We start from the raw sequence: 13,477 nt of genomic DNA on the forward strand, positions 1-13,477 counted from the left end.
GATCACACTCTTCCCTCTCATTGCTATGCATCACCATGATCTTGCGTGTGTGTAGGAATTTTTTTGAAATTACTACGTTCCCCAACAGCAACAGCCCCACAGGCAACCTACCTCTGCAAGCTGGAGTCGAATATTTAATTTTGAGAAACGCATCAATCAATTAGGAGGTGCTTTCGAAAATAGCCTCAAAAGCTTTGAGGCACTCCTAAAAAATGCCCCCAAAGTTCCATATAGTCCGAGGCATTTTCCGAAAGTACCTCTGAAGCTCATACACTTTGGGGTGTTTTCCAATAATGCCTCGAAAATCTTTCAAACGTTGGCGTTTTAGCATCGCCTTAAGTACTCAAACCGCGGTGCCGCCAAGCTGTCCAGGTCCTCTGTGTGCCTTCGGCGTTGCAACAACCCCACGGGCAACCTACCTCTGCAAGTTGGAGTCGAAGCTCTAATTTTGAGATGATTTTGAGAAACGCATCAATCAATTAGGAGGTGCTTTTGAAAATAGCCTCAAAAGCTCTATCAATTCGAGGCACTCCTTGAAAATGCCCCCAAAGCTTCATGCAGTCCGAGGCATTTTCTGAAAGTACCTCCGAAACTCATACAGTCTGAGGCGTTTCCCAAAAATGCCTCATGTTAGAGATGATTTTAAGGCAAACTGTTCAAAACGCCTCCTTAAACACGAATTTGAGGCACTTAGACAAAATGCCTTACCAAAATGCCTTCGATCAGCGACTATGTTGTTGTGCTTGGACCAATTTCGAATATGTTTTCGAGGGGAGGGCTTAGATTTGAGTCCTTTTTCTTACTTTTGCACCCTCGAAACAGTCATATTTTATGTTTTCCCGCCACTGTTGGTAGTCGTTACAAGCCATAATCTTTTCTTCTACATAGTTAGTGCAATGAGAGGTGATAAGGCAATCACGCGGGAACCAAAACGGGTTGATAAGGCAAGACAAACTCTTTAGTGAAATTTCCTGAGATTTACTCCCTTCTGCACTGGATAAGTAACATGAAGCCAAATTTCAATTCATTTGGATATCTGAGCAGCTCTCGGCAAAAAAGACAAATCGGGTCAAAACAGTTCGTGAACAATAAACTTTTTACAGACCCTGATTTTGTCTTTTTTGCAGAGAGCTGCTCAAATGTCCAAACGAGTTGAAATTTGCAGCGAACCTCATTCATCAAATTATCTACCACACAAAAAAATTGAATTTTTCTAGTATTTGTTTTGATTTTTTTCGTCAGAGCGGGTGCAGCTGAGCCCGGGAGTCAAATTGGCCTTCTCTTCCATTTCCCATCAGGCCTTGTACAATGGAAGGTGCTTAGGGGGGATGCTTAGAGAAATAAACCGGACTTTTCTTAAGCACCGGTGCTTATTTGTACAGGATAGACGCTTAACTAAGCGTCTTTCCTGTAGAAATAGGCACCGGTGCTTTAGAAAAATCCGATTTATTTTTCTAAACATCTCTCTAAGCACGTTTCATTGTACAAGGCCTTGGCCGCAAAAAAAAAAGACTTCCATTCCCCACGATCTGCTTATCCAGACATTTCACTGTACCTCTTATATACAAGAAAAAAGAAACAGGTATTCCGTTGTACTTGTGCTGGTCTGGATGGATGGAACTTGTAGCTTTTGTCGTGCGCACCTGCAACACCATGTTTCTAGCTGGCAAAAACAAGTCGACCATTTGCCGTTATAGTAACACAAAAAAAAACACAAGAACTTCTTTTTGGTTGCGCAAAGCGTGCAAAAAATAAGTACGCGGAGCCAATTCAAACCCGCGGTGCAACCAGGCAGCCAGCAGGGGGGCCTTGGCTGGCCGAGCGCCAATCGATGGTCCGTGCTGTCGTGGGTCCGCCGACGCCACGTTCTCGCCAACGCCAATGATCTCGCGTCTCCTGCGCCGCTGCCAAAAACACCTGGCAGAAGGACACCTGGCTGTGTGTTTCCCATCAGATGCTGGCTTCTTTCTCCCTCCATCTCTTGGAGAATTTCTTTTGGTTAGAGTTGTGGATAGTAGCTCATCCGATCATTGGAGTATCTGTCTGTTCATAATTGCGTTGGTTCCATCTCACCCTGTAACATATGCTGATATGCACTGATTCCAGCCGGGAACTCTCAGGATCATGTCATACAGTGCACGTAGTAGGTAGCCGGACCTCTTTGCCCTGCAATCTTGATTTTTCTTTTTCCGGGTGCAATCTTGATGGGCTTACCTTTGCTGAAACAAAGTCTGAATGGGCTTCTTGCTCTCAGTTATTCTTTGGCAGAAAACTTCCCAGAGAAAAGGAACTTCTTACATTTTCTTCCTCAAATACAAAGAGATGAGCTCCTTTTTTTTCTTCGAGCAGACGGCAAGAGCTAGGAGAAGGGGGGGCTTATCCGCGAGGATATATCGACCGGCCAACAGGGCCTCTCTTGATGAGCTGTGAATAATTCTTTTATATATATATTTGACACCGAAGTAAAGAGTACATGTCTATCATAGACTAAGCTGCCTTTTCATCAAGAATAAAGTTTTATAATACATACAGAGTGGCCATGTTTTGACATGGGTATGTCGAAACCTTTAGACAAAAAGGCACAAGAACTAGTCTTAAGTTTGGATAACATTTCGGGGTTCAGATGGATAGTCATGCTACTTTGGATGATGTCCTCGGCTGCGACGTGGCCTATGTCGATATACGTAATTATTTCGCTAGTGAAGATGCGGCGGTTGACTAAGATCCAATCGATCGAAATCCGTAGCAAGGGGAACGAAGTGTTTTCTCCTCCCTCCCTCTCCAGTGAAACCCTAGGAGCTAGGGCGACGGTGCCGCAAGATCACGACCCCCTCTCCCTCCGTCCGTCGCTTCAGCAGTGGTAGGGCGCCTGGAACCCGCTCTTTCAAACCGATGGTGGTAGCCTGGTAGGGTGAGATTAGTTTAGATTTGGTCCCCCGGTCGTTGGTGGCGAGGCGATGGCGCCACCGTCGGCATGAAGTAAGTCCTCTCAGCCTCGTTCTCGTTGTGATGGTGCTTCATGGTATCGGTGGGAGGCATGTGGATAGTGGTGTGTCCCCAGATCTACTTATTCATATTGTTCTTTTTTCTTTTTCTGCAGGTTTGTCTCGGTGGCGTTGTCATGCAAAGCAGATGACGCTAATGTGCATATTGGTCCCCTGGTTCCAGTTTCGACCGATGAAGGTTCGTTAGTTTCAACCTCGCCGGGGAGCGTGTGAGAGTTGTGTTCACTGGTTGTCTTGTCGGACTTGGGGCGTTATGCGGGCCCTCTCTGACGTTTTCTTCTCCGAGGCAACAATTTTCTATATAGATTGTTGTCGCCAACATTATATGGTCTCGTCGATGACTTCCCGACTTCTAAAAGCTCCTGGGTTAAACAAGTTTGCTTCGTTCAGAAGGAGGCCTAGAACGGCAACAAGCTTTGCTCACACATGGTTATGTGTGCTTTTGTGTGCGGGATAAGTCATAAGAATAATCTACATTTTGGTTTCGTGTGGGCTTTACAAGTCGTTTCCATGAAGAACTTATTAAATTGGGCCGCATAGGCGGAGTTGGAGGAGTATTTCCCACCAGTGTTTCAGTGCAAGGCTATGGTGCTCGGCCTCAATTGTCATAGAGTCACCGTGATGATAGACACCAAGTAAATGAAATAATGCACTTGCGCTAATCTGTTTAACTTTTTCACCAGCCAAATCTAGCTGTCCTTGTGCAACTCATTGAAGATTGACTTACTCTTACATGTCGGAATATCGAAGAGTTGCAGGCAAAAATATCAAAGAGGGATGCTTCTGGACCAGGTGTCATGCCAAAACAATGACATTTTACTGTCTCCAATGATGATGGATGTGGATACTCTGAATAAGTTCCACTGCATTGCATGGGGGCTGAGACCCCACCACAGTCTGTCAGGTCGGTCCACAAAAGCCATGGCCATTGCAGCCCAAGAGCTCTCCCGAACCAGTGAAGGTCATCGATGCTAAGCCACCAATCACTTTTGGACGGCGCACGATCTTCTAGTTCGCAAGCAACTAGGCATCCCTGACGATCTCGCAGTCATCTCCATTCAAGATGAAGTGATGCATGATTTTATCAATTTTGATGCTTGTAAAGTTAGGCATGGGGATGACCAACATATAATATGTACTAGACAAAGCGATGACCGATGCGAGTGTGTCTCTTCATTTAAAACACATTAAATGAAAACCATGATTATGATGAAGTTTATTGCATAGGTAAAGTAACTCCACAGCATGTGAACTATTTTGTGATTGCATCGGCTTGACATGGTGCAAAAAGTAAATAAAGAATTGATGAAAGGCTTTTGCTTCCAAAATAATAATAAGTTAAATTGGGCATGGAGAGTCGAGTGACCAAAAATATGAAGGACCCTTAGAGGTACGTACCACCAAGCATCCACGACCAAGTGGCATTCAAAGGGCTCTGAATCTTTTTTTAGGGGAACAAAGGGTTCTAAATCTACCAGGTCTTAACTCAACACTGGTAATATGCGTCACATCTCCATCAAGAGAGTTCAATCAGATAATTACCCCTACAACAAGAAATGATTAGACACTATAAAGACCAAATGGAAGCACTCAAACCAGTTCCATTGGCCGAGCAAAAGGACACACAAAACCCTGTTTTGCATCATCACCTAAGAAATCCTCATAATGCGAGGAATGTGCACTTCCATGAGCAAACACAACTACACAAGGTCCATCATGACCCCCAAACAAGTGCTCACAATAGCCAAGTTCATTGAGTAGAGCATATGACATCTTAGAGAAGAATGTCCATCATGACCCCTAAACAAGTGTTCACAATAGCCAAGTTCATTGAGGAGAACAAATGACATCTTAGAGAAGAACGCCATACCAGTCTCTGAAAAGCCGTATCTTTACAGTTTACAATAGGCATCATCTCACTAAATCAGACAAAGTAGATACATCATAAAATAAAAAGCGGCACCGAATGGTTCAAATAGATATATCCATTACAGAAAAAAGTTCTCTATTGAAAAAGATAGCTCATACCATTAATGTCACACCACGCCACGAACACGCTCGTAAACCAATACACATGAGTGACGACCCATCTCGCCAAGGCAATGACACAAAATCAAGAAACATACCACTCGACACAACGGACGTTTCTGCATTGTTCACATTTATCCACGGCAAACTAAGATGTACTAATATGTATGTTTTTAACACAATATACATACACACATACACTCAGACATATGAACGCACACACGTACATCCCTCCTGCCCCTGTGAGCACCTCGAAGAGGCTGAGTCGGCACATCATCTTCAGATTGACAATTCCGTCACAGACGCCCTACCCCTATGAGCACATGTGAGAGACTAAGCCGGCGCATCATCTTGAGATTGACGAAGTCACCACAGACGCCTTCCTAGTCAACTGGAACGTCTCCTCCCACTAAACATACATTGCCGGAAGGCCTGAAATAAATCCAGAAAATGTGGGCACCATTGTCAAATCTGAGACTTGAACTCTGATGGTTAGAGGATAACACTGTTCTTCTAATCATTCATTGTTGATGCTGCAATAATCGTGTCATGTTGCTGTAATAATCGTCACGCGGATGTGCCCGCCCACATCTCCGCCCCCAGTCATTGTCTCAAAATCTTTCTTTGTCCACCACCTCTGTTTAGCCCCTTGTCGTTGCCGCCTCGGCGTCCACCGCCCACGTCGTCTGCGCTGGCCGTGATGTCGCACCACGGTGACCCGCAGCTCCAGGCCGCAATCGGCGATCATCCGCGGGGCACGGCCACCGCAAAATTACGTGACACTGTCACACGGAGCTTTGCTCTCCCCAGGGAAATAAAGCGAATGGAGAACGTACACGGAAATATCACTGAATAATAATAATAATAATAAACGGACCGATCTCTGTAATCTGTATGTAGCCGCCGAGGCGGCAGAACCGGTCGACCGACTAGTCCCTCGAAAAAATGGGAATGTGGCAGCTGCCATGTCGACGAACCGCCGAACTGACAGCATTCCTCCCTTCAGCTGAGCACTCCCTTTCGCCGCATCGTGTCCGTCCGTGCAATCAAACGATGGATAGCTGGATACCGCGTACTACATACGGCGGCGCCGATCGATCTGGCCCGTTCAGACGTCTCGGATCCTTGCGGCTCCCACCCAGATTCATCGAACGGTTCCGGCCTTGCGTGCGACGCGAGACGGCCAGAGCACAAAATCCCGAAGAAATATCGTCGCATATATTCTGCAGACCAACAACGTGAGCCGGATCATTTCAAAATCACATCTTCGTAGGAAGACACAATTATTCCGCCAGCGAACCGAGCGGCGGGCCGGCGGATGAGCTGCCGTTGGGACTAACCGTAGAACAAAACGAACGGGCCTGCCGGTCGGGCTTTAGGTGCACCTAGAAGATTCTTCCAGGGCGATGGCGATGGCTACCTCCCCTGGCTCTTCCAACTGAAGGTTCCAGTTCCACGAATTGAATACAGGTGACGGGCGTGCCTCAGGGTACTGCACGTTTGGTCGGCCCTCCTCGTCCTCGGTCTCCGTCGAAGAAGATGAAAAATACGTGAGCACGGCCGTGCCATGTTCCACTGGCGCCTACCTTGCTTGGAACCACTTGCAAACTGCATGCGACACACAAGTTGGCGGGAAAGTCCGTGGCGTGCGTGCCATCTCCGCCAGGACAAGCGTCTGTGCCGACCTCGCGTGGAAGAGCACTGCAACTTGGCGGATCGGTCCGTCGGAACGTTCGCCCCGGCCTTGGTCCGGTCGTCGTCGTCCATGCGTTCGTTCGGTATATAATACTCCCTTCGTTCCGAATTACTTATCACAAGCATGAATGTATCTAAGATGTATTTTAGTTCTAGATACATTCATTTCTACGACGAGTATTTGGAAACAGAGAAAGTACACGGAGTGGATGCAGGGCGCTTACGCCAAGACTTCCGAGCGTTCCACACGGCGCATGTGGCCGTGGCACGTTTCGTAGCGGAGCCGGTACATCTGCACGACCGCACATCGTGCCACACCGTGATCGCAACGTTCCAGCGTAGGCGTAACGTATCGCGGAAAGTCTCACCATACCGAGTGGTCGCCGCAATTATTTTGACGAGAAAAATAACAGTTCAACGGCCACCGATGATAATCATGTGAATTACGGCGACCTGCCATTGCCATGCGCGAGAGGCAACCCAGCGTACGCAGCTACGCCTCACCACGCGCGCACGCCGACCGACCGGTACGATGTCGGCCTTGGCCTAGCTGGCCCGGGAGGCGTGCAGGAAACGCGCGCGCCGCGGTTGGTTGCGGCGCCAGCGTCACGCCGGTTGGGCCGTGGGCGTCAGCCCCGAAGGAATCGCGTGCGCGCGCCGAGACTTCGACCGGCCCGCCTCGCGCTCGCGCCACCTCCGCCATCGGCGCGCCCGACGTGTCGCGCGGCGATACCCACGCGTCGCGCGCGCCGGGACCGCGGCCTCCCACCCCATACCGCCGCGCCAAGCCTCCATATATACCCCTCCCGGTGCCTCCCCCACTCTCACCACCGCTAAGCGATAAGCAGCACTGCACCGCACTCCCCACCTCTCTGATTGACATACCACCTTAGCAGCTAAGCCAAGCCAGCCTCGCCGTCTCGCATCCCAGCAGCAATGGCGTCTCGCGCAGCCGTGGTGGTCGTGGCCGTGACCGCGCTGCTGTTCGCGGCGGCGTCCGCGCAGGAGATGGACGCGAGCATGCCGCCGGCGCCGGCCCCGGTCACGGGCGCGGCCGCCAGGGCCGCCGCGTCGGCGCTGGCCGTGGCCTGCTCCGCCGTGCTGTCCCTGCTCGTCGCACAGTAGGCGGTGAGCTGGTGGTGGTGGTGGCGGCGGTGGCGGTGCGTCGTCGCTCGTCCGGCGGCGACGGTCACTTCGCTTCTGAGTTTAGGGGGAGCAGTAGTAACGAGTAGTGATGGTTTGTGTTGTGTTGTGTTCGTCTGAGTGGGGCGTGGGCGTTACTCCGTTGCTTAATATTCTTTTGTATCATACATTGCTGCGTGTATTATTTCTGTCTCGTGTGTCGTTGGTTCTATGAATAAAGATTGGATGGTGGTTCTATTTCTGTATCTCCGGTGCCGCGTAATCGGTCTCTCGTGTGTTTGTGTGTGTTGTGTTAATCTTTTCTTCATTGTTTGCATTTCAGTTCTTGTTTTCTTTGCTCGACTTGCCCCCATCTGCCTATGTTCATAGGCAACGAACCTGAAGACAGTGACCTGTTACCAGTAGTACCATCTAGGACCAGGAGCCTAGGAGTTCCTCATCTTATTGCTCCCCTCAATGTTCTGTTGCTCGTTTATTTCCGCGCTTATAAATTTGTCTCCGCGAGAATCAAGCTGGGCTGTCTAGCTGCTACGAACCTGAATCAAGCACATTCTTCCGCACGATCGATCGATTGCACACGTAGAAAGATACATAGTCCGGTTACAGCCTTGGCATGGAAGAAGGTAGGTGGTGAGATACAGACGAAAGCGGTACGTGTGAGTTACAAGACGCTTTCAGTGTTTTCCCTGTTAGATTTAGACAATTCACATTGATTGATTTCCTCCCAGTAAACTCGCCCGCACAAGGCAGCAACGGGGAAATGAAGCTACGGTCTAACTACTTGATATCTCGAACAACTTACAATGAAAATTAGGAACGAGGAAATGAACTGAGAAGGACAACGAAGTTCAGGTCAAATTCGTTTTGCACAATTCGTGTAAATATCTAGATGGGACCTGCACTGCAAGTACCACCGAGACCTTGCAGGTTTCAACCCGCGGGCCAAAGCATAAATTCACGTATGGAAGGATCTGCGTTGCACTGTTCTACCTGTATAGCCTGAACAAATTATTTACTCCATGGACGAGAAACGGACAGGATGTACCACTACGAGTATATACAGTGCCTTCCGTACACGGGCAAGGTAACGACGTGAAGTTCTCATGTTCGACAGGAGAACTCCTAGCCCAAAGACAACACAATGATTGTTCATGACAAGGAACCCGTGATGATCTGAGGCATGACATCTCCGCTGTCGTTAGGTTTACAGTTGTCTTGTAACTTTTTTGGAGATTTACGGCGGCAAACTGAAGTTTCTGCATTCAGCAGTGAAGAGTAAGAACCACGAAAGTCTTGAGAAGACATGATCCAACGGTCAGGAACCCTCTGCTTTTACAGCAGCTGACTACCTGTGGATTATAAGTTGGCAGCAACCACCAGCGGGAGAGAAAGTTATGGCTCCCTAAGTAAGTACGTACTTCTCTTCTCAACTGCTTCCTTCTGGATGTTTTGAATTGTTCAGCGCAAAACAAAATTCAGAAGTGCATGGTCAGATGATTGCAACCTCAGCTTAGTTATGGAAGAACGGTATTGGAAGAACTGCATCCAACCAAAACAGACCTTAATTTGAGATGCATGGTTTCATGTCTTTACCTATAGATGTAACCGGCTGAGCAAGTACGCCAATCTACATGTTGGAACAGAATTTTCCATCGGATATGCAAGCACAGGTTATACATATCAGAATTTTCCATCAGAAAGCAAGCAGAGGTTATACATTATATTAGAGAAGACCACCAATAGAGAGTACCAACCCAATATTTCTTGCATGCTCTATACTTCCATTGTCGGCATGAAAATGAAGCACAGCCACCGTTGCCGGCTCCTCCAAGCGCCCATCGGTGTAGGCATGCTGGAGAACATACAGTACTGCACGAGTCAAACCGAAGAAGCAAATAGCGTAGGAAAACAGACAATTGACTAATATAGAAAGGAAGGAGAAGAGAACCACTATGTATGTTACTCCCTCCGATCCAAATTAATTGACGCGGCCTCTATACAATGTCCTGCGTCAATTAATTCGGATCCAAATTAATTGACGCGGCCTCTATACAATGTCCTGCGTCAATTAATTCGGATCGGAGGGAGTATTATTTTGCACAGTTCATTACATGAGTCAAATTACAATGGTTATATTCCGAGGCCATCTGACAGTCACTATTTTACAAAGCATGGCTTTGATGAACACACCATTTAGCTTATCTTCTCAACGTTCCACGTCACCTAAGCTAGCACTGATTGCAGAACACTTAATATTGCCGGTCTTATGTAGAGTAGAGGCGCTAGTTCAAAGTTCAAACTATGGTAAATTATTTGCACAACTTATCATCAGCAGTTATGAAGTTACTGCCATTAGAATTTTAGTTAGGCTTCATTCGGAACTGCTGCTGCACATTAAGTATGAGAAGGTAACAACGGGCAAAATATCACTCTGGGGCACTAGTCAAGTTTCAGTTGATAATTCACACATTATATAAGATGTATACGGGATGATAGATTTAAATCGGAAACAAGATAGCATATGTATACCTTGTAGAAACATCGACCACCAAAGGGGCAAGTGTCCCTTCCAAAGTCAAAGTACCTACAATCAATTGACCTGCAATAACATATTTGTGGCTTAGACAAATGTAACATGAATCGACATCTACTCTGAAGAACATACAAATGAAATTTTCTCTGAGGTACTATTAACTTAAAGATTATATAGTGAGATGCATGCTACCATTCGATCTGTTGTTACTAACTTAAGAATTTCCTTATTTCCATCTCAAAAAGTAAAAATCCATACTGACCACATAAGGACGGGCATCATGGTAAGACTAAATGAAGAAAAAGGAATCTTACTTGAGCTTGGCCTTGTAACCGTCAATTATATCCTGTTTTTCCTCCTTCGAGGAGTACCATGTAGCACTAGGAATGACGTAGTACGAGACTTTGCGGCATATTGGACAAGCCTTGACTGTAGAGTCGATATCCATAGAAGATGTAAGAGAGCTGCTGCGCCACTTCCTAATGCATGTGATACAGAAGGCATGGTCACATTCAGGTAGAAGCCCAAACCTCTTTTCCGCTGCTGTGGGCTTTGAAAGCACACGGTCCAAACACACACTACATTCCATCTCTTCACTTTTTTTCAAGGTCTCAAGACGTTTGTTGTTTCTCTTGCAGAGCTTGATATGAGCCCCACCTTCGCTGGGCCGGTAGGGATGCAAGCACTGTTTTCCACAGGTTGTGCATGGATCCCCATGCATCTGAGGGCACTCTTTCCCATAGGGACAAGTTCCAGCTGCGGCAAAAGAGCATATGGGCAGATGAGCAAGTGGGTGGAGCGCTTGGTTTTGTGCAGTTAGCGCTGATGACAAGCTGTTCCCATCCTCTGGAATGCAATCTTCATCATCAAATCTCCAGGTAGACTGATGCACAGAGCATACCGATAAACTTTTGTGTGTCTGGTTGCTCACATCTATTTCCCCCTCACAAAGAGGACACCATGACAGATAAGAGTTGGATGGTGCAAGTGCTGCAGTAGTTGATGGTTGGGTGTATTCAGAAGAAACTTCAACATGTTCATATCTGCAACGGCTGCCATAAGAGCACACACCGTTCTGGTAAAATGTGCAGACCTGCGTGAATAAGCATTACGGTGATGAACACTAGACTGTTATGAATGTGCAGGCTATGAATGCAAATTGACCAGAAGATTACTAAATATGTAAGTTAATATGTTACATCATTTGGTTGATCATTCCAGTCATGGGAGAATTGGCAGTAGTCTCCTTTAAAGCAAGCACCATTCACAAAGAACTTGCAAATGGACCTGATGGACATAGAAAGCAACAAACAAATCTGTAAGTGATTCCACCGATATTAAAAGATTCTCATCTAAGTAGAAAAAAAATCAACAAATTAGAAAGGGAACTGCGAAAATGCTAGTTGAAAGCTACACTTTCATAAGCCGCGCAGTGCTGATACGCGACTCCTAAGCCAAATAAGAACATATCACTATACTAGGAATCATGGTGATCAGTTCCTCGCGGATCATCATCCAGACAAGTGTCGCTCGCAGCCTCATGTATTCAGAACTTGCATTTGTCGTCTATTTTTTCGCTAATACATCATTGTTACCTTGTAATTTTGCTCTCACTTACTTATAAGGAATTCAGATATTAATTGCCAACACCATCATTCCCTTCTGTCAATTGTACGTACCGTGACCACTGTCCTATTTCTACAGAAGTCACCATCCCCTTCATTTTCGCCAACTGAATTGCAACCAGGTGTTAAATTGTAGGCGTGGTACCATTGCATTTGTACCAGCCCCTGATCGGCAATAAAAACCTGGGCGGCTCGATAGAAAACCCAATCAACACATAGTGATTCACAGTATACCACAACCACAGCCACAACCATACGAGATTAGCGATGACCCCTCGGAGTTCAAATCGGCCACATCAGCGGCCAGAGGCTTACTGAAATCTGAAATTGCATGCTCTGTCACGCCAGCGCCAGCTCGATTACCTCAGATCACACCCCCAAAAAAAAAGCAGCAACCTCACTCAAATCATAGTCTCCTCCAGGCCGCGCGCACCACGAAGGTAGCACAGTAAGCTAAATCCAACCCAAAACCGATACGCTCGTTACAGGCACCGATTCCACCTCCAAGCTCAACGACGCCGTCTAAACCAGCTCGAATCATCGGCCGCGGGGCCCCGGAGCGAGCTAGGGGAGCGGAGAAATCGCGGTACCTGTTCGACATGGCCGCCTGGCCGGGCCACGCCCGACGGAATCGAGCCGAGCCGCGCTGCCGAGCCGTGCGGAGTCCGCCCGCCGGGGGGCTGTGGCGCCCGCCGTACGCCTAGGGTTTGCCCGCTGACGCGCCGCGCTTCGCTCCCTTGCGTCCCCTTCGCGCTTCCGCAGCTCCGCTTTGCTTTGGGTGGTGGTGCCGCTGCGGCCCAGCGGGGGATGTTTTTTCTTTTCCTATAAACGGGAGGGAGAGAGGGACGGGCGGGGCGGGCGGTGCCGGTTCTACCCCTGGAGCGTGGCGGGGAAGGGGGCCGACGGTTGGGGGCAGGACGGTCAAAAGCAAGGACGCGGGGAAGCGAGGAGGGCGTGGCGCTACGCTCCCGCCGGATTGCGTGGGCAACCGCTTTTTTCCCGGAGGCAGCGGCGAACGTGACGTCGTGGGCTGCCCGCGATAAGGAAGCGTGATTATTATAGTGGGATGGAAGGTAACGCGCGCCGTTCTCTCTTTGGTGTTTTATCTACTATCTACTATTCCCTATAAAAGCATGAGAAGGCGGAGAACCAAATCATTTTATCCATCGAAACTTGCAATCCGATGGTCTACATCCCTCCAGCCTACTAAACGTGTTTTATGCTTTAATTACTCACCATGCCATCGTTAATGAAATTGGCCACTTACGAAACGTAATCCCCTCGCTAATGAAACGACTTAAGCCCCACGCTCGCGAAACAGACTCCCCGCCACGCTCGGGAACTGCTCGCCCCCACGCTCGAGCCCACCACGCTCGGGAACCGTTGCGCCCCTGCCTCCCCATTCTCACCGTCGGTCGCCCCACCCCGCCCGCACCGGTCGCCTCCCG

The 13,477-nt window shown here is 48.1% G+C and overlaps 1 protein-coding gene across 4 annotated transcripts; it reads right to left on the reverse strand.

The window, feature by feature from the left end:
- Positions 1-8,698: 8,698 nt before the first annotated feature.
- LOC119317669 (E3 ubiquitin-protein ligase makorin-like) lies at positions 8,699-12,824 on the reverse strand. 4 transcript variants are annotated; one of them, XR_005153708.1, is made up of 8 exons: positions 12,620-12,824; positions 11,604-11,691; positions 10,719-11,497; positions 10,401-10,470; positions 9,626-9,723; positions 9,432-9,498; positions 9,221-9,311; positions 8,699-9,127 (listed from the first exon to the last, which is right to left on the reverse strand). XR_005153708.1 is itself a non-coding variant. In XM_037592150.1 (7 exons), the coding sequence occupies exons 1-6, from the start codon at positions 12,628-12,630 to the stop codon at positions 9,465-9,467; spliced, it is 1,080 nt and encodes a 359-aa protein (XP_037448047.1). In that variant the 5' UTR covers positions 12,631-12,824; the 3' UTR covers positions 8,699-9,311. The 4 variants fall into 4 exon arrangements, 2 of the variants coding, with proteins under 2 accessions (XP_037448047.1, XP_037448048.1); XR_005153707.1 differs by having other exon boundaries at positions 8,709-9,127; positions 9,465-9,498; XM_037592150.1 differs by having other exon boundaries at positions 8,699-9,311; positions 9,465-9,498.
- Between the last annotated feature and the right edge of the window lie 653 nt (positions 12,825-13,477).

The sequence above is a fragment of the Triticum dicoccoides genome, chromosome 6A (genome assembly GCF_002162155.2).
Source record: "Triticum dicoccoides isolate Atlit2015 ecotype Zavitan chromosome 6A, WEW_v2.0, whole genome shotgun sequence".
NCBI classification, from domain to species: Eukaryota; Viridiplantae; Streptophyta; class Magnoliopsida; order Poales; family Poaceae; genus Triticum; species Triticum dicoccoides.

What these genes read in the sequence shown, in the direction of transcription:
- LOC119317669 (XM_037592150.1), bottom strand. An exon ending in GGAATGATCAACCAAATGAT is followed by an intron (nt 11,498 to 11,603) that starts GTAACATATTAA and finishes TTATTCACGCAG; the next exon opens with GTCTGCACATTTTACCAGAA. An exon ending in GTGGTCGATGTTTCTACAAG is followed by an intron (nt 9,724 to 10,400) that starts GTATACATATGC and finishes TATGTTCTCCAG; the next exon opens with CATGCCTACACCGATGGGCG.